This window comes from Vipera berus, assembly GCF_964194415.1.
Source record: "Vipera berus genome assembly, chromosome: 1".
NCBI lineage: Eukaryota > Metazoa > Chordata > Lepidosauria > Squamata > Viperidae > Vipera > Vipera berus.
In genome coordinates, this window is record NC_138202.1 from 195,740,320 (window position 1) to 195,764,502 (window position 24,183).

At 40.0% G+C, this 24,183-nt stretch overlaps 1 protein-coding gene across 8 annotated transcripts in view; it reads left to right on the top strand.

Annotated features, from left to right (window-relative positions):
* The window catches only part of EHBP1 (EH domain binding protein 1), a 304,632-nt gene that overhangs the window by 105,138 nt on the left and 175,311 nt on the right, over positions 1-24,183 (top strand). For 5 of the 8 annotated variants that reach the window (XM_081344185.1, XM_081344189.1, XM_081344187.1 and 2 more), the window contains exons 6-10: positions 4,730-4,911; positions 6,877-7,016; positions 15,729-15,833; positions 16,558-16,680; positions 22,498-22,750. In XM_081344185.1, coding sequence (XP_081200311.1) covers positions 4,730-4,911; positions 6,877-7,016; positions 15,729-15,833; positions 16,558-16,680; positions 22,498-22,750 — 803 coding nt within the window. The remainder of the gene's footprint in view (positions 1-4,729; positions 4,912-6,876; positions 7,017-15,728; positions 15,834-16,557; positions 16,681-22,497; positions 22,751-24,183) is intronic. The other 3 variants (XM_081344188.1, XM_081344191.1, XM_081344192.1) reach the window with 1 other exon arrangement.

The window sequence follows — 24,183 nt, forward strand, 5'->3', positions numbered from 1 at the left end:
TTTCTATTGGAACTATAATCACAAGAATTCTTTGCCAACAGTGCACCAAAAGGAATCCTTTTCCTTAAACGGTCAGAGCATTTAACAAAATTGCCCTTTTTGTGATTTGTTCTTCAGTTGAATTAACAATATGCGTATTGAAAGGTCTGATTCATTTCGGTTTGATAATCTATGGTTTATCAGATTGAGAATGTATTCTTCTTACCCTTCCCTCTTTATGTATGCTCAACTTTAGCAAAGATATCATAATTTTTTGTATCATAGTTTCCTGTGATGTTCAGATCGGAAGTATAGTTTAGCCACTGCTTAGTAACAAAGGCCAAGATATGAGACTGGTTTATATTATGTTCCATAGGGAATTATTGCAACTTGATCCATGTTCTATCACCCATAGTTTGTTGGAATGAGATTGTTATGAATAACCAGGCCACTGTTCTGCATGCAATGTTTGTTCCAATGCTTACTCATAGTTATCTGAAGTTATATCTCTAATGTTTGTTTATTTGGGAATCATACCAATAACATAAAGAGCCAGATTGGTATAGTTAGTAGTTAAAGTAGCAGAAACTGGGAGACCATGAGTTGTAGTCCCAAAGCCAGCTTGGTGACCTAGGGCCAGGCACTTTCATTCAGCCTTGCCAGAAAACTGCAGACATATGAAGTAATGTTATATATGGTCCTCTACACTCACTGACAAATGAAGGCCTTTATTTAATAAGGGAAGAGAATATTTTAGCGGGATCTGATTTTTCTAACAAGGAGCTGAAAAATAATTTAAGGAAAATGTAATATTACCCAATACATTCTCAATCGGATAAACCATAGATTATCAAGCCGAAATGAATCAGACCTTTCAATAGGCATATATCTGCTTCTAGCATTTGTCTTAATTGCCTTGAAGGGTTACATCATAATGTAGTGGACCATAAAGGAATGCATGCATGCATACTTTTCTGTGATTTTCTCCACCTTCTCTAAATAAACCTGTGTAATTATAAAAAAAATAATCCTGACTGATAAGTCAAAAAAGGAGAAAACCCCTACTTCCAATTTGTTAAGTGTTATCTAAATAAAAATGCAATAAATCCTTCATTTAACAGATTGAATGTCTGTTCAGTCTGAGATTTCTTCAAGCCTAGAAAAAACATTCATACATGAGATTATTGTGTTAAATAGTACTCTACGGCATTAATCACTGCAGCTCTATTTTCTGTAAGCTTCAACTGGGTGAAAGGGTGCATTATAGGGCAACAATTTTGGAAACAAGGTACCTGAAATGGGCTAACTTACAGAGTGCATCCAAAATCTGGGACCCATGATTACCAAGAGAATGAAATTTGAGAAAGAAATGGCTTTGACTCAATGAGGCACTGGTTGTCTAGTAACAAAATACTAATAATAGTAAATGCCCATATAGCACTTAGATAAGTAAAAGCGGAAAAAACAAAAGATGTACAGATGTCATCTGCTGAAGAGTTTCTGGCTTAAGATGACATCTACCTAAGATCCTTCATCTGCATACATTTTCTTCATTTGCCTCCTCTTTGCCAGGCTTTGGTATGGTTTTGTGTTAGTCATTTAACTCAAATTCTTCAAGACCATATCCATGTTATGAAGCAGTTTTTTTTCCTATCCAGGATTTCAATTTTGACTGCTTTCCAAACTGCAGTAAAACTGAAAAATGATTTTAAGTTACATCTTCTGAGTATATTGCCCTCCGGTTTATCACATATGTTCTCAAGTACAGGTAGTCCTTGGGTTATGACAGCAATTGAAACTGAAATCTCCATCGCTAAGGGATCCAGAAGTAAAGTGGGACATCATGTGTTTAATGACGGCAATCTCACAGTCCAGATTGCTATCCTAGCCTCAAGATATGTGGATTGTTAAGCCAGAAGAGGCAGGAGTCCCAGGCAAGGAAGCTAGCAAGTGCTGTAGGAGGGTGAAGGGTGGCCACAGTCAGGAATGCTGAAGTGTGGGTGGATATGCAGGTGCCATGAGAAATGCTGCAGGCAGGCGCTCCAGAGCATAGGTGGGTGCCGTTTGTGTGTGTGTGTGTGTGTGTGTGTGTGTGTGTGTGTGTGTGTGTGGAATGGAGCAAACTAAGTGAAAAAGCAGCAGGTGTGGGAGCAACTATGCTTGTGAGAAGCTGCAGGAAATGTTGGAAAAATTGTGACCCATGTGAGCATGGTTTGGTGGAACATCGTAATCGCAAGCTAGGGACTTAACATGGGGACATTGCAACTTTACGGACCAGTCATAAATTCCCACTTTCAACAATCATTAAACAAGAGGTCATAACTCAAGGACTACTCATACACCTGTCATCTACCTCAAAAATATATTCCTATTAAGTCTTTTAGTTGTCAGAATGATCCCCGGTCCACGGGCTAAACAACTACTGTATGTGGTTGAAAATAAGGACTAAATGTTACTATATTTTCTTGATAACATACAGTAGCTTGAGATGGATAAATAGAAGTGTTCATAAGTTTAGAAATGTCTTCATATTTTCTTTTGATACCTGCAGCTTTTCAGCTTGATAATCTGCTGAATGCAGACAAAAGTAATTGAAGAATCAGTCATTAAAAGAAGTTACATAAACCCGGCCATCTCTGAGTTATACTATGTGAACAGGAGTTGGTACATAATGTCTTTCAGCTCTTTTGGATGAAATGACTTATTTATTTATTTATTTATTTTATTACATTTATATACCACCCTTTCCCGAAGGACTCAGGGCGGTTTACAGGGTAATTAAAAACCAAAATACAAAAGTTAAAAACAAGTTTAAAAAAATATTAAATTTATCCCTGTATAAGTAAAACCCCAGTTAAAAGATTAATCCTCAGCCTGGGCCAGAGAGCTCGAAGAGCCAGGTCTTCAGGTCCCGGCGGAATGAACGGAGGTCGGGGGCAGTCCTCAGCTCCACTGGCAGCTGGTTCCAAAGGGCAGGCGCCCCCACTGAGAAGGCCCTATCCCTGGGTGTCGTCCGCCGGCAATCTCTTACCGGTGGCACCCTGAGAAGACCCTCCCTGTGGGAGCGCACTTGCTACAATGACTGATGTTAATCTATGCAATCTGTCAGCATTTGCACCAACTATCACTGAGATCATCTCTTTGCGGATAATTTGTCAGTCTCATTGTCACTGTACATCTGTGATAATATGAGGTCATTGTATTATCTGTGCAGTTGTTTAACTTTTTCTTCAAAGTTCTATCTTATCCAGTGCAATATTCAAAGCTTTGTCCAAAGTTCACTTGATTGTCCCATCCCTTTTACGAAATTATCAAAACTGTCTCCACTGGATCTGATCATGTGGTATTTAGTTGCAGATCCTCGTTCCATTCCATATATACACTAAGGTGAACGTTGCTGAACATACCACCGCAAAGTTGTTTCATGAAATAATACTTCCTGAGCTGTTTTCATTTTTTTTGTTGTTGTCTCAGTTACAACTTTCTTACTTTCAGTGTCCACAATATGCACTGATACAAGGTACTTTTTAGGGGGGAGAATCTGGCAGACTTTGTCTATAGCATCTGAAGTCTGCTAAATTGAGACTCATTGAACAGAGGGTATACTGTATGCTGTTGCTGTGGTTATTATTTGCCCTGAATAAAATATACTAATTCAGTTCACACATTCAAATAGACTTTCTTAAAGTGCTTGAGACTTCTGCCTAGTAAAATAAGTCCAAATATAATATTTCATTCCTGAAGGATATCTTGTTTTTTGTTTTGTTTTTTTATAATTCCATTTATATCCCGCCCTTCTCCGAAGACTCAGGGCGGCTTACAAGCTTAGCAGTAGCCTTCATTCTATGTATATGCCTGCTTATTAGGGCTTTCACACACACCCCCAAGCGACATTATTACAAAGTCAGCTTAATTGCCCCCAACAATCTGGGTCCTCATTTTACCTACCTCGGAAGGATGGAAGGCTGAGTCAACCTTGAGCCTGGTGGGATGGGAACCTGCACTAATTGCAGGCAGCTGGTGTTACTTAAGGAGGCATTAGCCCACTGCTCCACCAAAAAAAACTAGCCTTATCTATCCGATTATGCATGCTAATATTATACAGAATTATTAGTGCATGTAGATCCCTTTTGAGTGAATTTCAAAAATACACTGAGCACTTGAGAAGGATTTAAGTCTCTCAGAGGACCTAAGCATATGCAAATAAACCTAGCTGAATCAAGTTAAAAGATGCAACTCACACTAACAATCTGAGCCTCCTTTCCCTGCCTTTTGCTGTCGAAGAACAAGACGATGATCTGTAAAAACAAATGGGTGATCATGGAATTTAGTGCTCTCATATTATAATAAACTGCTTTGGTCTTGTCTTATGAAAATAGCTTGGTAGGATAGCTCTTAGCAAGGCAACATGCGTGATGGGAGATGTCCTGAAAACCAGTGAGCAAACATCTTTTTTTAGTGCATGTACATTTTGCATGTAAATCTGAATCAGTGTTCTATTAACAAATAATTACCTCACATTGTGTTTGGATAGAATTTTAGTCTAATTAATTACAAGTTAAAAAACCATTGTCAAAATGTCATCAGATCTAGATCTGATCAGGTATGAAAACTTCATGGAAAACAAAGGCAGGGCATCCATTAACTAACTAACTCACTCACTAACTAAATGAATCAATGAATCAATGAATAGTAATTATATGTTTTATTTTGTAACTATAATGAGAGGGTGGTTTTTTTTCTCTTTAAGGAATCTCCTTCTGGACGCCGGAAAGCCCTTGCTACCAGCAATATCAACATGAAACAATATGCGAGCCCCATGCCGACACAGACAGATGTCAAGTTAAAGTTCAGGCCTTTGTCTAAGAAAGTTCTCTCAGCCACCCTGCAGTTCTCGTTATCGTGTATTTTCCTAAGAGAAGGAAAGGCCACGTAAGTTTTGCAGGATATGTTCCTCTGCTGCTCTTTCATATGCTCCAGAGAGCCTTTCTTGAGCTTGCCAGCCCTCAGCTCCCTTGAACCACACCACCAAATTTCCCTTGCATGGTTGTTAAAAATCTGTGAAAAATATGGTTTCAAGCAATTCAAAGTGCAAAATGCATGTGAATCACTGTGTACTTCCTGAATAAACATTAAAAAAGAGACTCCCACAAAGCACTTCTCCTTTCCCAAGTAGATACTCCTAGACCTGCTTACCTGTCTGTCTATGTGACCTAGTCAAGTCTGCTTTGCATTATCACCTCTGCTGCTACTCTTAGGCCTCCCGTAAAAGTGCTGAAGGTGGACCACATTCAAACTCACAGACCCTACAGAGGCTATTGTTTTTCATTCTAGTTTGCCTTCAGGGCAATGGGTGGAGGGCATGAGTTATGGGCAAGAAATTTCTGGTTTTGTATCCCCTCGGGCATGGCCTTGAATGAACAATTATTTCAGTTTTACTACAGAGTCATAATACGAGACAACAATATGAACCTAGAGCATTGGTAAAAATTAGGAAGATAATACTGATAACACATTCTGTAAGAGGAAGCCCTATATCATTGCTAATTATTTATCATTATAATTTTTTATATAACTTGCTGCCCCAGCACAATACCTTTTTGAGGTTCCTTTCATTAGTAAAATTATACCTTTTCTTTTCCCATAAGCATTTGTAGTCTTCCTTTCAAGATGCAGCTGTACATCAAGGTTAGAATTAATTTGTTTTCTGGAAAGTGCTGAATCAAAATTCAGCAGAAAGAAGACCTATCAAATGGGAAAATAGGCATTAGTTCAAATCTGTCAAGATGCTATAAATGAAGGGCATCTTGAAGCAACAAATTAATTTGATGTTGGTAGGATGATGATGATATTATTATTATGTAGTAATAGTTGTTACACTATTTACGTACAATTTGCCAGATAAATCTGATTGGATTTGGTTCTTTGGCTATCAGCTAAGGATACCATCATAAATTATGCACCGTTCTATGTAATGAAACTGTTTGTAATTGGTGAGTTGAAACTTTATCCATTCTACTTGTACCCAACTGCTTTTTCAGATATTTTGAAATGACACCAAGCACACCAAACTCTATGAATTTCCATATTTGCTCTATTTGTATCATTATACAGTATTTCCCTACTTTTTCTGGTTATTTCTGATTGATCCTTCCATCTCTAGCTACTGCAATTGCAATTATTCATACTTTTTTCTTTGTAACTACAAAGATGTAACTACTGCTGGCTTATTATGGGCTAAATGTTTATTGTTGTTATGCTTGCTCACACAGTCAGCCAGATGTTTAGAGTGGATTTGGCATTTTTATCCACCTATCAAGTCCTTCCTAAAGACCTGGGATAGGCAGATGTTGTTGTTTAATAGTGTTAAAAGGTAAAGGTTCCCCCGCACATGCGTGCTAGTCATTTCCAACTCTAGGGGCCGGTGCTCATCTCCGTTTCAAAGCCGAAGAGCCAGCGCTTGTCCAAGGACATCTCCGTGGTCATGTGGCCGGCATGACTAGACGCCAAAGGCGCATGGAACGCTGTTACCTTCCCACCATAGTGGTCCCTATTTTTCTACTTGCATTTTTACGTGCTTTCGAACTGCTAGGTTGGCAGAAGCTGGGACAAGTAACAGGCGCTCTCTCTGTTACACGGCACTCGGGATTCGACCCGCCAAACTGCCGACCTTCTGATCGACAAGCTCAGCGTCCTAACCCACTGAGCCACCGCATCCCTCTTAATAGTGTTAAAGGTATCTATTATTATATACACAAAAATGTGAAATCACAGCTGTCCGTTCTTTAGCCCATGTTGGCCTTCATATTCATCAGGTTCTTCCTAGGAACCTAGGATGTTGTAATGTATCAGCGTAATATCCAACCATTATTATATTGTTGTTATTATTATTATTAGAGATGAAGATATGCAGAGCCTGGCAAGTCTTATGAGTATGAAGCAAGCAGATATTGGAAATTTAGATGACTTTGAGGAAGATAATGAAGATGATGAAGAAAATAGAGTAAACCAGGAAGAAAAGGCTGCAAAAATTACAGGTTTGTTTCTTCCCTGAATATGTATGTCTTTGCTTGTAAACTTAATTTGAAAATTGTTATTCTTTTTGACTATTGTTCTTTTGAAAATAATGTAGATTTTTACTATTTGTATTAGGAGGAAACAATTTAATCTAAATCATGGATTGGTGTCCATTTGTGAAGTAAGGGAGGATTCATGCTCCTTTTTGTTAACTTCAAAAGAGCCATAAACACTACATTCAGACAGACTTTATTTGTCACTGTTTCTCTCTTTTGACTCCATGGACTAAAGCAAAGTTACTCATGGTTTGAAGGAATAAGTTTTCTGTGTGTTTATTTTATTGAGTACTAAAGTCTTGCAGGAGTATTGAAATATGGAATTGTATGGGGGATTTTACAGGTTTTCAGGACATTAGCCTTCACAGTCCTCTTAGGTTCTCCAGTTAACTAATGCAGGAAGAACTAAGCTATCTGGGCAGTAAATCTAAATTTAAGCTAATATTTTAAGTTCTTGAGCTGGATCAGAGAGTTATAATAGTTTTCTGTATCTTGAGAGCATAGCTAGATAACTTGTTTCTGCATAATGAAGCAAACAGGTAGAAAATCTATCTTATCCAGTACAGTGCTAATGTGAAGTAATAAAAAGGATGATAAGCTTGACAGCCGAAGATAGCTGACAACTTTATATGAGAACAGATTTGTCGTGTGTATGTGTTTTTGTGTGTGCGAGAGAAAGAAAGAAAAAGAGAGAGAGACTTCAGCCTACAGAAGGCACAGAAGTTTAATGAAGGAGTCACAATCCATGCCTCTTCTTGGAAATTTTCCAGCAGTCTTCTTGGTTCAGCCTACATCCTTCTAAAGGACTTCCTGGATAACACACACTGTGAATTGGATCTGGACCACATACTGTAATGCTACTTTTTTTAAAATGAGAAGTGGAGTAGCCTCTAATTAATACTAAGCTCTACTATAATTTAATGTGTAACCCAGTAAAAGTATTTGTAATTGTAGTAACATCAGTGTTCTACTTTCTTTGATGTTCCACCTATCAAGTATTATATTGTAATCTCCTTGAAACAAAGATTTCTATTTCTACAGTATTATATGCTCCAGTCTTGGGAATATACAGTATGTGTCTCAATAGATAATTGGAAAGACTAAAAGAAAAAGATAAGGTAGATATTGAAAGATTTGCCTATATCAGTAGATTACTTCTACCTGTCATTAGGATTTTTGTAAATCAAGTTGAATGGAAAAGATGCCTATATCCCCAAAAGCAACTGTTTTATTAATATGATACATCATTTTCCATAAGCATGTTTCTATAACTTTATCACAAACTCCCTGATAAATAAGATGGTCTTGAATAGATTTTCTTGTTTGTTCCTCAAAGGAGTGGTGCAATTCTGTTACGTCTTCTTGAATTCATGTTCCTAGCATTGCTCCATCTTGCAGTTTTCCATGCATGCCTTCCTTTATTCTTCACCAGAGCCTTTGTCAATCCTAGTCTCTGTCAATCTCTGTTTTCCAAATGCTCAATTTACATCTAAAAAACCAAATTATCAACATTAAACAAATGCACACAGAGTTCCTTACCTTTCATCCTTGTCATCTCTCTTGGTGGCAGTTATATACTGTATATGATATTCATGTTAATGCAGTTTGGAGATTCAGCCCTTGAAGTCACTATATATGGCTGTCAGGACCCACCCCAATTCACATCTTAGGAAATAAGAACTCCTGGATCCAAGTTTGTCCAAAAGGAAAAGTTTACTAGGATGAGATCGGTTGTGGCAATACAAGAAAGGATCTGACATTGAGTTACATTTCAATACTATATAAAGCATTCCCTTTTCAACCCCCCCCCCTCGAGTCCATTTGGTCAGGCTCACATCAGTTACTGTTGTGATTCAGGGTCAGCCTGTGGGTTCGGCAGTTGGGTCGGACGATTCAGAGGAGGAGGAGGGGGGTGCTGGAGAGCCTGCAGAGGACAGCCCTGAGGCTTCGCAGAGCCCTCAGCCAGGCCCCTCTCATCTGGTCACTACGCAGACCCAGCTGTGTGAGCCTGACAGCGTGGATGAAGATGACCCACAGCTGGCCCTGTTCAAGGACGCCCGACGCAGGAGGCAGTCAATCAGGAGTAAACAGAGGAAGGCAATGGGGCATCTCAGAAGGAGGCAGAGAGAAGCCACGCCTTGAACTGTTTAAAAGGGGAATGTGTGGGAGGGCTGGTTTGCTGAAGGCAACCATTTGAATAGCTCCTGTTTCATGGTTCGTGTTTTGGTTTTGCTCTGTTTGCTCAGTTTTGTGTCAATAAATTTGGCAGGCTTAGTTCCAGCCTCTTGCCTTTTTGTAAAAGGGTTGTCCCTGCCTTTTCTGCAGGGCCAGTAGTAGGCTGGTACAGAACAGTTACTTAGGTGTCAGGCCCTTTTGTGGGAAAGGGAAAACTTCTTGCGTTTATTGTTATTGTCTTCTTCCTTTCAGTTTCAAATGGAGATGCGAACCAGATCTCTCTCTCCCCCTCTGTTCCCCCCAGATCAAAAGCTTTCCTGGTCTTTGAAAACAGCCTACGGCAATCTGCATAAACATCCTCTCCCCCCCCCCTCGGAGAGATGGCAGAATCCCTAAGATAGGCCCAGTATTCTAACCATACATTTATGAAATGTGATATAAATGGATTCTGACAATCGGCTCTCCTTTCAGAAAAAAGATGGGTCCATCTGCGGGGAAAAGAAAACATATAAATGTTAGCCCGGTTTGTTCGGATATTCTGTATGAAATCTCTTAAGCAACTTTGGTGCTTTAACATGAAGTTTGTTAACCCACTCATTTTCAGAGGAGGGGAGGTATTTCCATGCCACTAAATATGGTATCATTCCGTGGTGTTTTCTGGAATCCAAGATTTCTTTCACTTCAAAATGTTATTCTCCTTCCACCATGATGGGGGTGGTGGTAGTGGGATTTTTGTTTGTAGGGGTGATTGTTGTTCTCTCTTTATTAAACTGCAGTGAAAGACTGGGTGTATTCGTCTAAGATTTTTGGGTAGTTCTAATTCAACTGTTACTGGGTTTATGATTTTCTTAATTGGAAAAGGTCCAATATATTTTGGTCCTAGTTTTTTACAGGGTTGGAGTGATTTCAGGTATTTTGTGGATAAATATACCATCTCTCCTACCCTAAATGGTGTGGGATCGGTTCTTTTTTTGTCTGCCTGTGTCTTGTATGCTTTTCTGGCATCTTCCAACGCTTTCCTAACGATTGGCCATGTATTTTGTAATTGAGCAATCCATTCCTTCAGATCAGGGATAACCGGTTCTTTTGGGGTTAGTTCTGGTATTGGGTTGAAACTCTGGCCTGTAGCTACTTGAAAAGGAGTGTAACCTGTGCTTGAGTGGACTGCATTATTATATGCTACTTCTGCGAAAGGCAGTAGGTCCGCCCAGTCAGACTGCTGAAAATTAATAAAGCATCTTAGATATTGTTCAAGTACATTATTAAGTCTTTCAGAAGCTCCGTCTGTCTGAGGATGGTGACTAGATTACAGTCCTTGGGTGGTTCCTAAGAGGGATAAGAATTCTTTCCAAAATGCCGACATAAATTGCACCCCTCTATCAGATATGATGCGTTGTGGTGCCCCGTGCAATCTGTAAATATGCTGTATGAAAAGTTTTGCTAAGCTTTTTGCAATGGGATTTTTTGGCAAGGAATGAAATGTACTTGCTTAGAGAACAGATCTGTGACAGTCCAGACTACGGTGTTTCCATTACTTTCTGGCAGTTCTACGAGAAAATCCATGGCTATTTCTTTCCATGGGGCTGAGGGGTTCGCCACCGGTTGTAACAGTCCTGGCGATTTCCCTTGCAGCCTCTTAGCCCTTGCGCAAATTTGACAGCTACCCACATAGCTTTCTATGTCCTTTTTCATAGATGGCCACCAAAATTGCCTTTTAGTTAAGTGTAAGGTTTTTACAAACCCAAAGTGTCCTGCTGATTTTGTATCATGGCACAGTTGCATGAAATTGATTCTCTGGGTGGCAGGTATATATAGCTTCTCCCCCACCCACGGCACTCCATCTTTAATTGTGCACACGTGTCTATTTTTCTGGAACCATTCATCACTTTCCAAAGACCTCCTGAATTCTATTCCAGTTTGGCTATCTACCTTTGGTTTCATTTTTTCTTGTGCCCTGGTGGTGACTGGTGCTGCCAGTTGTTGTTTCAGCACAAGTGGTTTAAAGTCAGTAACTCTTGTGCTGTTATACTGGGGCATACGGGACAATGCATCTGCTAGGAAATTCTTCCCCCCTGGTAAGTGTTTGAGCGTGAAATTGAATCGGTGAAAATGTTGGGACCAGCGCGCTTGCTTAGGAGTGAGTTTCCTGGGCGTTTTTAGTGCTTCCAAATTTTTGTGATCTGTCCAGAACTGGAAAGATATTTTATTTCCTTCTAAAAATTGGCGCCATGTTAGTAATGCCCACCTCAATGAGAATGCCTCTTTTTCCCATATTGGCCAACGTTGTTCTGTTTCTGTGAGTTTTCTGGATGTGTATGCGCATGGTTGCAATGTCCCCCCATCATTTTCTTGTAATAATACAGCTCCTACCGCTACATTGCTCGCATCTGCCTGTATTACAAAAGGTTTGTCGGGATCTGGGTGTTTTAGGACAGGTTCAGCAGAAAAAAGTCTCTTTAGCCTCTCAAATGCTGTTTGACACTCCATTGTCCACTTTACAGGCTGGCTGGATTTCATGGGGGACCCCTCTTTTGTTTTCAACAAGTTTGTCAGGGGCATGGCTATTTGGCCAAATGCAGGGATGAATTGGCGGTAGAAATTTGCAAACCCCAGGAAACTTTGCAATTGCTTCCATGTGCGGGGGGTGCCCACTCTAATACTGCCCTGACTTTCTCAGGGTCCATTTCAATGCCCTCTGGGGATATGCGATATCCCAGGTAGTCAATTTTTTCCTGGTGGAATTCACACTTCGATAATTTAGCGTATAGATGGGCAGCTCGCAACTTTTTCAGGACTGTTCTGACTAGTTTGATATGTTCCTCTTTGGTCTCAGTGAAGATAAGGATGTCATCTAGGACCCCCTTATATAGGTGCTCTCTTAGCACGTCATTAATTGCATAAAGACTGCAGGGGCCCCTTGCAGTCCAAATGGCAGTACTTTGAATTGGTAGCAACCTATTGGGCAGTTGAATGCGGTCTTCCATTCATCTCCTTCCTTAATCCTAATACGATAATATGCTTCCCTCAGGTCTAGTTTAGTAAAACTCCTTCCTTTTGATAGGTGGGATAGCATATCCTTCATCAGGGGTAAGGGGTACAGATTACATTCACTAATTGTGTTCAAATTTCTATAATCCACACACAAGCGAAAAGAAACATCCTTCTTCTCCCTGAACAGGACTGGGGCGGCCACTTTGGGTTTGGCAGGCTCAATAAATCCTCTTTCTAAGTTTTTCTTTATGAATCTTTCCATTTCTGCTATTTCCCTTGGGCTCATGGCATACATCCTGGGTTTTGAGAGTTTTGCCCCGGGTTTGAATTCTATAGCGCAGTCTGGGGCAGTGGGGGGGAAGCTCATCTGCCCATTCCTCACTGATAACCTCAGCAAGGTCCCTGTATTCCTCTGGTATCTTTGGTAACTCCTTCTCTTTCCCCACTACTGCTGTCTCCTCCCTTCGGGTTGGGGGGGTGCTTTGGGGTTTTAAGCTTTTTTGCTCCCCTTTTGGGAAGTTGAGTTCTGCTGTCCTCCAGTTTATCCCGGGGTTCCATTTCTTCAGCCATTCCAGTCCTAAAATCATTGGGCATTCAATGCCTGGGGCCACTATAAATGTTATGTCTTCCTCATGAAACCCCAGGGATAGGTGAATTGGTAAAGTGGCTAGGGTAGCTAGTCCCCCCTCTGCTGTTGATCCATCTAATTGGCTAAAGGAGATTGGTTGTTTTAGCCTCCTCACTGGGATGCTCAGTCTCTCCACCAGCGTTGGGCTGATGAGGCAGCAGATGCAACCAGAGTCTATCAGAGTTTTATTTTGGCTGCTTCAGGCATAGAGGAAGCTAATATAGTCACTGTCTTAAGTATGGGTGGAAGGGGTCCACTTACCAATGGTTCTCCCTCTGAGCTGTCTTCCGAGGTGTCCGCCGCCCCTGCGGTGTAGGCCGGAGTCCAATCCCAGTTCTTGGCAGGGGTTGTGGACTCTACAGCCCCTGTCCCCTTCATGGAAGATTCTTTTGGGTTGCCTTGGGGTTTCCCTAGTTTCTTGGAGGGTGATGCCTCTGTTTTATGCTGGGGGGGTGTTGAGCAGCATTCTGCGGTGCGGTGACCCTCTCTCCCGCATTTGAAACAGCCTGTTGATTTTTTAGCTGTGGGCGGTGGGTTCTCCCTCTTGCGTGTTTGCTCGGTAGGCGGGTGGCCCCATGGTTTCCCCCGACGGTGTCTCTTCAGTAGGTCTATCTCCCCCTCCTCTGCCAGGACATACCAGTCGTCGAGATGGTGTGGGTCTCCTCGAGGCAGGCAAGCATCATACAGGTCGTAGTTTAGCCCATCTTTGAAATGGCTGAGGAGGATGTCTTCTGGCCAGTTCAGCTTGCTTGCGATGGCTCGGAATTCTTGGGTGTATTCAGCCACTGGCCGTCTGCCCTGCCTGACTGTTTTGATTCTCTCCCGGGCTTTACGATCAGCCAAAGGATCTTTGAAACGCCGCCTCAAGGATGCCATGAATCAGTTGAAATCATTGAGTTCTGGGGTGTTGCAGTCAATGTAGGTTCACCACCCAGTCTGCAGCTGGTCCGTCCAGGGCGGATTGCACAATTCGGATGTGGGTTTTGTCACTGGGGATGTCCCGTCCATATTCTTCCATATAGCTAAGGACTTGGGTTAAGAAAACCCCCAATTGTGATGGCTCCCCCTTGAATTTTGTTCCCAGGGGCAGGAGTCTTTGACTGGAGCATTGTCTGCGCCGTGGATGGTATCGCTCCTCATTCTGCTCCCCATCTGTGGTTCTGGGGGGGTACTACTGAGGCAGTGACTCCTGTTCCGTTGGATGGCCCTGGGGTTTCAGGTGCTGAATCCCCTCCATTACTTCTCCAGTTGCGGCCCCAGGCGCTGCCTCGGTTGCGGTTTTCAGCTCTCTCCTCCCTTAGTGAGCTCAGGGTTGCTTTCATCAGGTCAGTAGCTTTTCCCAGAATCCGCTCCTCCTCACGGGCGTGCAGGGAGCTCTCCATCTCTTGCCTCCATTCCGGTTGGTGGTCGCTCCGTCTCAGGGTCACTTCTCCCGATGCCTTTTCCCACATACTTTTCCTTCCAACGGCCATCGACCACCGGGGTTTTCGGTCGTGCTGCTCCACCACTTCTTCCCCGGGGAAATATGCTGCTTCAGCTTCCCATCTTCTCTGGGATTCCATTCGGGGGGGAGACTCCCTCTCCGTGGGGCTTCCCTCCTCTCTTGCTTTGTCGCCAGACATTGTATTTGATGCAAAGTCCCTTGGTAAGGTTTTCCCTTCCAGGTTGACTCTTATAGCAAATCCTGTCTACTGTCAGGACCCACCCCAATTCACATCTTAAGAAATAAGAACTTCTGGATCCAAGTTAGTCCAAAAGGAAAAGTTTACTAGGATGAGATCGGTTGTGGCAATACAAGACAGGATCTGACATTGAGTTACATTTCAATACTATATAAAGCATTCCCATTTCAACCCCCCCCCCCTCGAGTCCATTTGGTCAGGCTCACATCAGTTACTTAGGTGTCATGCCCTTTCGTGGGAAAGGGAAAACCTCTTACGTTTATTGTTATTGTCTTCTTCCTTTCAGTTTCAAATGGAGATGCGAACCAGATCTCTCTCTCCCCCTCTGTTCCCCCCAGATCAAAAGCTTTCCTGGTCTTTGAAAACAGCCTACGGCAATCTGGATAAACATCCTCTCCCCCCCCCCCCTTGGAGAGATGGCAGAATCCCTAAGATAGGCCCAGTATTCTAACCATACATTTATGAAATGTGATATAAATGGATTCTGACAATAGCATTGCTATACTGCATTCTGGGAAAAGAAGGTTCCACATATCTTCTGTGAAAAACCTGTAGCAATTAAATCGAATTGATGGTTCCTCTTTTCCTTTCCTCCAGTCACTTCCTTGATTGCCTGCACACTTGAACAACTTACCATGTAGATCAGATGGAGTGTATCAATCAGATATTACATACTATCAATATGTCCAGTTTAGGTTATAGTTCTTATCGCATTGGATCTATTAGCTGTAAGTTGTCTTAAAAAGGTTAGAAGTGCAGGGTATAGGTTAACTAAAACTTAGGAGACAGCCCTGACCATTTTACCCCCTTCCAGTTCTGAATGGCAGGGCAATCTGGCTAAGATTTATTTGGCGACATTAATTGTGTGTCTATGCTACCTTAATTAAAATATTATATTTCAGTACTTTAATTATTATTAGTTGGTCCTTGTTTTAGTGCAGAATATGTACAGGATAATTATGTTAATTAAAATATATTTCACGTTCACCGCAGTTCTACATTCTAGAATATGGAAAACTCCTCATGAAAGTGTAGAGACATATTGAGTGATATTGTGATTGTTCAGTCTGGAATGTATTCCTAAATTAATATTTGTCTTTCTTTTCCTTTTCTCTTTTTTCTAATAACAGCATGTATTGTATTCCTTTTTCCATTAAATGACCTTACCTCACAGTTGTCTTGACTGGCTTCTGTTTACAGAAATTGTAAACCAGTTGAATGCTCTGAGCAGCTTAGATGAAGATCAAGATGACTGCATAAAGCATACAAATATGCTGTCCACTAAATCAGCCAGTTCTTCTGAAGGTCTATGAGCTTTCCTCCTTTTCTGTTTCTGGCATGTCTGCATTTTACTGTGACCTCCTTAGTATCTGTTCGTATTCAAGTGTTGGTTGTAGTTTCGTGCTTGGTGTCCATTAAAGTCTATTGTAGTTCAGTCGAGTGTATGCAGCAACATATGGTGCGTTCATCAGCCAAGGTGAGGAAACTATGGCCCTCAGATATTGTTGGATTTATATTCCCATCAGCCCCTGCAGCATGGTCATTGATCAGAAAAGATTGCAATTATAGTCAGACCTTCCATTTACTAAACCTAGCTCAGAACTGCCATTATTTGTTTTTGGAGGTGTTGCATTCTTTTTCTGAGATAATGTGTATGCTGCATGTGGGCCTTCCAGCTTAGTAATGGAAACATTACTACCTTTATGTATAGATTTTCTTTAAGTTAGTTTAGGTTAGTTTAAAAAATGGCATTTTTTTCTTTCTGAAAACTATTGCTAGAGCCTTCCAGGTCAGTTAACAGTCATATATTAAACTTGCACTTGCTTCTGTTCATGTTAACTAAGCTGGAAACTTTGGTGTACTATGAATATAACAGTTTAGTTTAGCAGTAGAAACCGTGTCACGATTCACTGTTAAAAGGGATACGTAGTACTTAAGTATTTGGAAAGTGATTGTTTAAGCATTCTATGTTTAATCCTAAATGAAAGTATAAAATGTGTACTGAAAGGTATTTTGTTTGGTTTCTTAGAACTTATCAACAAGCTTAGTTTTCTGGATGAAGAGGAGCAAGATTTGGCAAATTCAAGATCAAATCCCTTTGTAGATTCTGATAGATCAGAGCTGAATCCTTTTGGAGACACTGACATTGAAGGTATTTAATTTTGCCATATATAGTCTTTGGATTGTGCTATACTTTGTGGCAAGATCACAAACTACGTGTACTTCCTACTTCTCATTTTCTAAAAGTTTATTTGATGTTACTTAAAGGTAAAGGTTCCCCGGCACATGCATGCTAAGTCATTTCCAACTCTAGGGGCCGGTGCTCATCTCTGTTTCAAAGCCAAAGAGCCAGCGCTTGTCCAAGGACGTCTCCGTGGTCATGTGGCCGGCATGACTAGATGCCAAAGGCGCACGGAACGCTGTTACCTTCCCACCGTAGTGGTCCCTATTTTTCTACTTGCATTTTTACGTGCTTTCGAACTGCTAGGTTGGCAGAAGCTGGGACAAGTAACAGGCGCTCACTCTGTGACGCGGCACTCGGGATTCGACCCGCCAAACTGCCGACCTTCTGATCGACAAGCTCAGCGTCCTAACCCACTGAGCCACCACATCCCCTTTGATGTTACTTATGTGCCAATAATTTTCAACTTAAAGATTCAACCATAGCTTGCTTAAGGTGTAGCTTAATGATGGAATTCTTCAATCTGAAGTAGCCTTTTAGGTCACTGTTTGATCAAATCATTTTTCTTCTTCTAGACATGCCTGGATAATTTAATAAAAGCTTATATAATATTTTAAGTCCTGGGAATAATAACCAATACTTTAAAGTTATTTAGTGTTTGATTTAACTCTATTTTAAGTGTGTACTAAAAGTTGCACTTTAGTAAACACGATTCATAAATATATGAACAATTATATAGTTTACCTATACAAATATACATTCACAGTAAAGCAACTAGATTAGGAACCTGCACCAGAAGAACTGCCCCCCCCAAAAAAAAAGATGGAATAAACTGTTAATATAAAAGCCATGATGAGAATTGTTCTTCTTTTGTTTGTTTATTGTTTTTAAGCAGTAGTTTATGCAAACTTATTATTATTTAGCAAAACCAACCCTTGATAAAATCATGAATGCTGTCTAATTGCTCACGCTTTTTCCTTTGGCACCCCATTCCAAACTCCCAGATGATTTTGCCCACAGCATTATAGGCAACACAAACCTTTTTGAACTTCTGGAAAATACTCAGTGTGTGATCCTCAATGGAACCGCATCTACATGGAGGGAAGTGTGTAGCGGGGTGCCCCAGGGCTCTGTTCTGGGCCTTGTGCTCTTCAACATCTTCATCAACGATTTGGACGAGAGGATAGATGGGGAACTCATCAAATTTGCAGATGACACCAAGCTGGCAGGAATAGCCAACACTCCAGAAGATAGGCTTAAGATACAGGACGATCTTGAACACTGGCCGCTATCTAACAAAATGAAATTCAGTGGTGAAAAAAGTAAGGTTCTACATTTAGGCAGGAAAAACCAAATGTACAGGTATAGTATAGGTGGTACCTTGCTGAATAGTAGCATCTGTGAGAGGGATCTCGGAGTCCTAGTAGACAATCACTTAGATATGAGCCAGCAATATGCTGCAGCTGCCAAAAAAGCCAACAGAGTGCTAGGCTGCATTAACAGAGGGGTAGAATCAAGATCACATGAAGTATTAATAACGCTTTACAATGCCTTGGTAAGGCCACACTTGGAATACTGCATCCAGTTTTGGTCACCACGATGTAAAAAAGATGTTGAGACTCTAGAAAGAGTACAGAGAAGAGCAACAAATATGATTAGAGGCTAAAACATAAGGAACGGTTCCTGGAATTGGGTATGTCTAGTATAATGAAGAGAAGGGTGAGGGGGGACATGATAGCAGTGTTCCAATATCTCAGGGGCTGCCACAAAGAAGAGGGAGTCAAGCTATTCTCCAAAGCGCCTGAAGGCAAGACAAGAAGCAACAGATAGAAACTAATCAAGGAGAGAAGCAACCTAGAATTAAGGAAAAACTTCCTGACAGAACAATTAACCAATGGAATAACCTGCCTCCAGAAGTGGTGAATGCTCCAACACTGGAAGTTTTTAAGAAGACACTAGACAGCCATTTGTCTGAAATGGTTATAGAGTTTCCTGCCTGAGTAGGGGGTTGGACTAGATGACCTCCAAGGTCCCTTCCAACTTTATTGTTGTTGGTGGTGGTGGTGGCGTTATTGGAAGGACTGAACCCACAGTAAAACAAGTAAGTCCCAATCCATCAAGAAGGATACCATGATCAATAATATTAAAAGCTACTGAGTAGTTCAGAAGAATTGTTTTCATTATCATTCCAGTCAAAATCTCAAATGACTTGGATCCAGCAAATCCATACCATTCAGATGACCCTTGAGTTGTGAAGCCACTGTATTCTCAATCACTTTACATACAAATAAAACATTTTAGATGTAAGTATAAGTTCACCCAGCTCAATAGAGGATTTCTTTAACAAAGTTCTTATCTTTGCTTCCTTTAGACCAGGGGTAGGCAACCTCGGCTCTTTTATGACTCATGGACTTCAACTCCCAGAATTCCTGAGCCAGCAGGTTTAACATGCTGAAAAAAGAAAAAGGATTAGTAGTGGTCCTTATTCCTCACAGCTGATTTGCAGACTTGAAACCTGAGAAGGATCCTAAATAAGAGGACAAATAGTTGCTGAGCTTTCATCCCTATGTCTTGTCTGTAGCTTAACTGAAAAGTTGTAATCGATCCATTCGACTTTATCTGCACAGAATTGTAAACTGCTGTTCACTGTTCCAGTTGCATTCTTCCAATATTTTGTCAGAGGAATTACCATTTAGTAAAGAAAAGCTATGTTGGTCTGTTTTGTGCAGATACAGGGGAGATACAGAAGTAAGCACTTTTTTGCTACCTCCACAGACCTTGAGCAGACGTTCAAGTGGATCTTCAGATGGACTCTTTATTTTGATCTATCCTGAGAGTTTCTCTTTTTTGTGGTCCATATGTTGCCCCTTCTACTTCAATATTCTCAGCTCTCTAATAAACTTTGGGAGTGATCTAATTGCACAGGAGTAAAGGGCTCTTATGGATAATAATGGCAATGGTAATCTGATTCTGTATTCCTGCATTAACAGAATCACATCTTCATCCTACTTCACATGAAGTAGCAAATCCCCAGGTGCATTTAGGAAATCACCAAGATTCATCAGTTGCCTGGGTTGGATCATTTTGCAGAGATTTATACCAAGTATCAGTCTAAAACAGAAGAGAGAGATTCTGTTTATGACACTGAAGTCATAATGGCTTCTCCTTCAGATCATCAAAGCCTAATAGGTCACTGGTTGCAGAGCCTGCAAAAGTTATTGGTCCGAATATCTTCTTTTTGAAGCACTGTGCAACTTCTCAACTTCCTTAGTGGGCAAGATTAGATGTAATGGTCTGAAACCAGAAAAAACTAGATTTAAGTTTTATAGTAAGAAAAATGTTTTGAGAACAATTTGACAGTACAATCCAGCTACCCACAGAGATGTGAGCTTTCCCTCTTTGAAGATCTTCAAGACATGAATCGAACAAGCCATTCTTTAGATATAGTTTAGTTCAGTGGCTCTCTATAGCTTTCAGGCTATACTAATTCTCTCTTTATTCCATAGTGCTTTATTGGTTAGGCTGGAAATTATTATTTACTGTTTTTTAAAACGTATTATTGTTCATTAAATTAATTTGCTGCCCATCTTGTCACATGTGGACAGCTATCTGCATAGTTACCCCCATTCCACTAGAGAACCTCACCCCTAACATTATACTAGAAAGATGAATATAAAAAAGCAGAGGTGAGGTTTATGTAAAACAGCAAGGATGAATGAACACTTTCTTGCTATTGCAAGATCAAGTGTGGGATTGAGGCAATTCTTTGCTTCTTTCTGAAATGATAAATACCAAGGTATGAATTATGATCACGATACAACCATATTGTGTTCTGCAATGTTCTAATTGTTGAGTGTAATATCTAACTATCAAGCCTCTAGATAGTTTTAAATCTCAGGCTTTCCAATAGAAGAGCAGCCTCCAACATCAGACACATAAGGTTGATATTGGAGAAAAAGGGCATGCATATATAGAGTCCCTAGTGTGAGTCTTATTCTACCATGGAACATCCTCATCTGTGTTCAGTGTTTGTTTTTTCTGGACATTGGATGTTTCTGACAGTAGATATAGTTACTGGTATCTGCATGAGTTACAGTGGCTGGAGAGGTTCGTCTGAAGTGCTGTGTGTTATTAAACTTACTGGCTCATAAACTATGAGGCTGACGGTTAGGGAAGGTTCTAGCTAATGCTTCTAAGCTAACTTTGTTACTCTGTAGTACTTAAGGGAGGCTTAACTACTCTAAACAGCAGCAGTATTTCCCTTTTAGCTGTGTCTTGGATTAGTAATACATCCCAGTGTTCTGCTGTATGTACATTTGACAGAAGGATTTAGATTAATTAGTTAATGTTTCTAAAGAATTTTGAAGATTAAAAGAACAATATAAGTGCTAAATGTTACAAGAGGTTGATTGTTTAAATATGCAGTTTCTTTTTGAACACCCTTCTCTTTCCTGCTTCCCATTCTTTTTTGTTTTCATATTGTTTTGTTTTGTTTTAAAAAATCTGCATCACTTTTCGGTATTCATTTCATGTCTTGGATGACTTGCTTAATCTGGAGCTTCTCTTTTCTTTCAGATGCTTTTTGAAATAATAACTATTGCATCTCTAGCACTTAGACTTCTGTAATTAATCAACTGATTACTTCATTTTTGTATAAATGATTCTTGTGTTCTTCCTTTAAGCCATATTTGTCATAAATATTATGAATTGAGTATCAAGATTTCATCTGTAGAATTCCACATATTCTTTATTAATGGAGCTTGATATTCTGAAATATGACTCTAGAATTGGTTCTATTTTAAATTGATGTTCTAGAATCTATCTCTGTTACTGAATGTACTTGAATTTCATATGCCCGGCAACTCAGGTGCAGGACTAGATATGCGGCCATAGAGGCAGATTAACTATAAAGATGAAATGAATGGATTGTATGTGAGTTGAATTTGTATGATCCTAAGCCGGTTTTTGAAGTAGATTATCGGTACATTTCTTTAGTTAATTGTTTCAGAGATATATCAAATCTGAATGATTTCTGAGTCACCTGGCCAGAGCAGTATGTTGCATTTTTTTCTATTTGGGAGAGCAAAAAATAAGGGAGGTTATGAAGCAGATACATAACAAAATTACAATATATAACTAATCTGTTTTTGGTTTAATGGATCGCAGTTGGCCAGGACTTCTACTTGAGTTATTTCACTTTCAACAGTTGAACAAAAAGTAAAGGCGAATTATTTGTAACAAAGACTATTTCCTTTTTCTATATGACTAATTCTTTGCTCTGGTCAGTACTGAATAACAATGTTAAGCTAACATTTTTGTACCATACTAGAAACAAAAGTCAAACAAAACCTTTCCCCCTTTTTCATTTATTTATTGTTTAAAATGCATGCACAAAAGATGGAAATGGAAACATGGCGATCTGCCTTCTGCAATCTGCCTTTTGGAAAACTTGTTTTTTAGTAGAACCTGTAACTGTTTCAGATTAGGCCTGAACAGTTATTATGACTATTATGGATTGCATGGGTGATCCTGTGGAAATCAGGATTCTCTCAATACTGATAAAATTTCTGAGTTGTTTTTTTTTTAACTTGCCTAGTCATCAAAGAATTGTCTGGCTATTTTTTCCCTTTTTGGTTTGTATGATTTACAACACACTTTAAAGGCACTCCTCTTATTTTATTAATATTAATTTGGGATGGGGACTGTTTTGTATTCTACTAGAGTTCTGAAGGAATTGAAGAGCTCCTTCTCCATTAAGACACAACCTCTTGATTGTGCTCTCTGTAGGAACAAATATTAAGATGACTTCATTATCCAAACAAGAGCACTACTGTGATGACAGCGATGAATATAACCCCTTTAAGGAAAAGAGTGTACAGTACGTCAACCCTTTTGATGAGCCAGACCCTGAACCTGAGGTCCTGTTACCTGTCAAAGACTCTCCTCCTCAACCTAGCAAAAGGAAAAATATCCGACCTGTGGATATGAGCAAATATCTTTATGCTGACACATCAAGAACAGATGAAGAGGAGTTAGATGAGTAAGTGGATCACTTTTTTCCCTTTGCATTAGTTGGGATTTCAGCACAAAACCTCCAGGCATAAAATATTAAAGTACAAGAATAAACTGTTTCGTTAACAGAATTTGAATACATTAAACATTGGGGCATGCGTGTTACTGGGGTTTTTATCCCCCTGTGAGGATTTAAATCATCAAAGAAGAATCTCTGAAGGGAGGCGTAGATACAGATGTTCAGGATGAAAAGCATGCATGCTCAATTCAGGCGTGGCATTGGCTGCTGCAGCACTTCAGTTGGCTAGTGGCCAGCTTTGAACTATCCATACATGTAAGGACATTTGAGGATAATGGATGACCTAGTCTTTAGAACTTCGGTACTATCTCTTTTTTTACTCAATGATCATTCAATACATTTAAGCAGTTCTATATAGAGTTCAAAACCTCCTCCCTTTTCAAAGTGTTGTATTAGATGTATTATAGAAAGTACATTTCTTGATCGGTTTTACTAATAGTAGTATAATTGCCTTAATATTTGAAGAAGATGAAACTGTGTTTTCTCTGTTATAAATAAAAGTAGTGGTCCCAGGTCTTTCCTATTCCCCCTCCCCACTTTTTTTTTCTTGTCCTGGAAAGTGACTGTAGATTTTTGTAAGTTGTTTTGTTGGTTTGTTGCTTTGAAAAATGATTGTAACTTGCCCAAGTCTGAGAGTTGGTTTTGTGTACAAATTAGATGAGACTGAGTCAGATCTTGATGGGCATAGCTATGCAGTTTCCTTAACCGCGGTACCAAAGTAGTTTACTGTTGCCTAGGTTTTTTTAAAATCCCCAGCCTAATATTAATATTCAGCAGGCCTTACTTAGTTTAGATTCCGAGGCCAGACAAGGCCTGCTGAGGTATAGCAAGATTTATTGTTCTATTTCCTAATTTTGACTAAGTACGTATTATAGATCATGATCCCTAGATCCCTGTCATCTTAGCCATCATATGTGCGGTTCCTGGCAAATTAGAAAAGGCAAACATAATAAACACATGGAAGAGGTGTGTGGGGAGGGGGGAAACAAGAGAGTAAAATAAAAAATTAATGTAAAAGTACAAGTAAAGTTCTTTTTTTAATTTATTCTCATCTACAAAGAAATCTGTAGCACTGAATTCATAGCAGGGTATTTAAGGGATAATAAATGTTTTTCTATCCCAATACCAACCAATGTATATATTCAATTGCAACTGTAGCTTTCTTCCCTTTTTGTAGCATAACAGACTGTTAACTTTCAAGACAGTCAAAATGTGAAGACCAAACACACACCATCTTTTCAGTGGCAATTGCGGCACCGTTCCTTCTGGATTCTAGGCACATGTTTACATGCGCATTAAGGGTCCTGTGAAAAAGCATATTTCCTTTTTTCACTGAACTTCCGTTTATTTATCAAGCAATCCTTTTAGGATTGTGCTGTTAG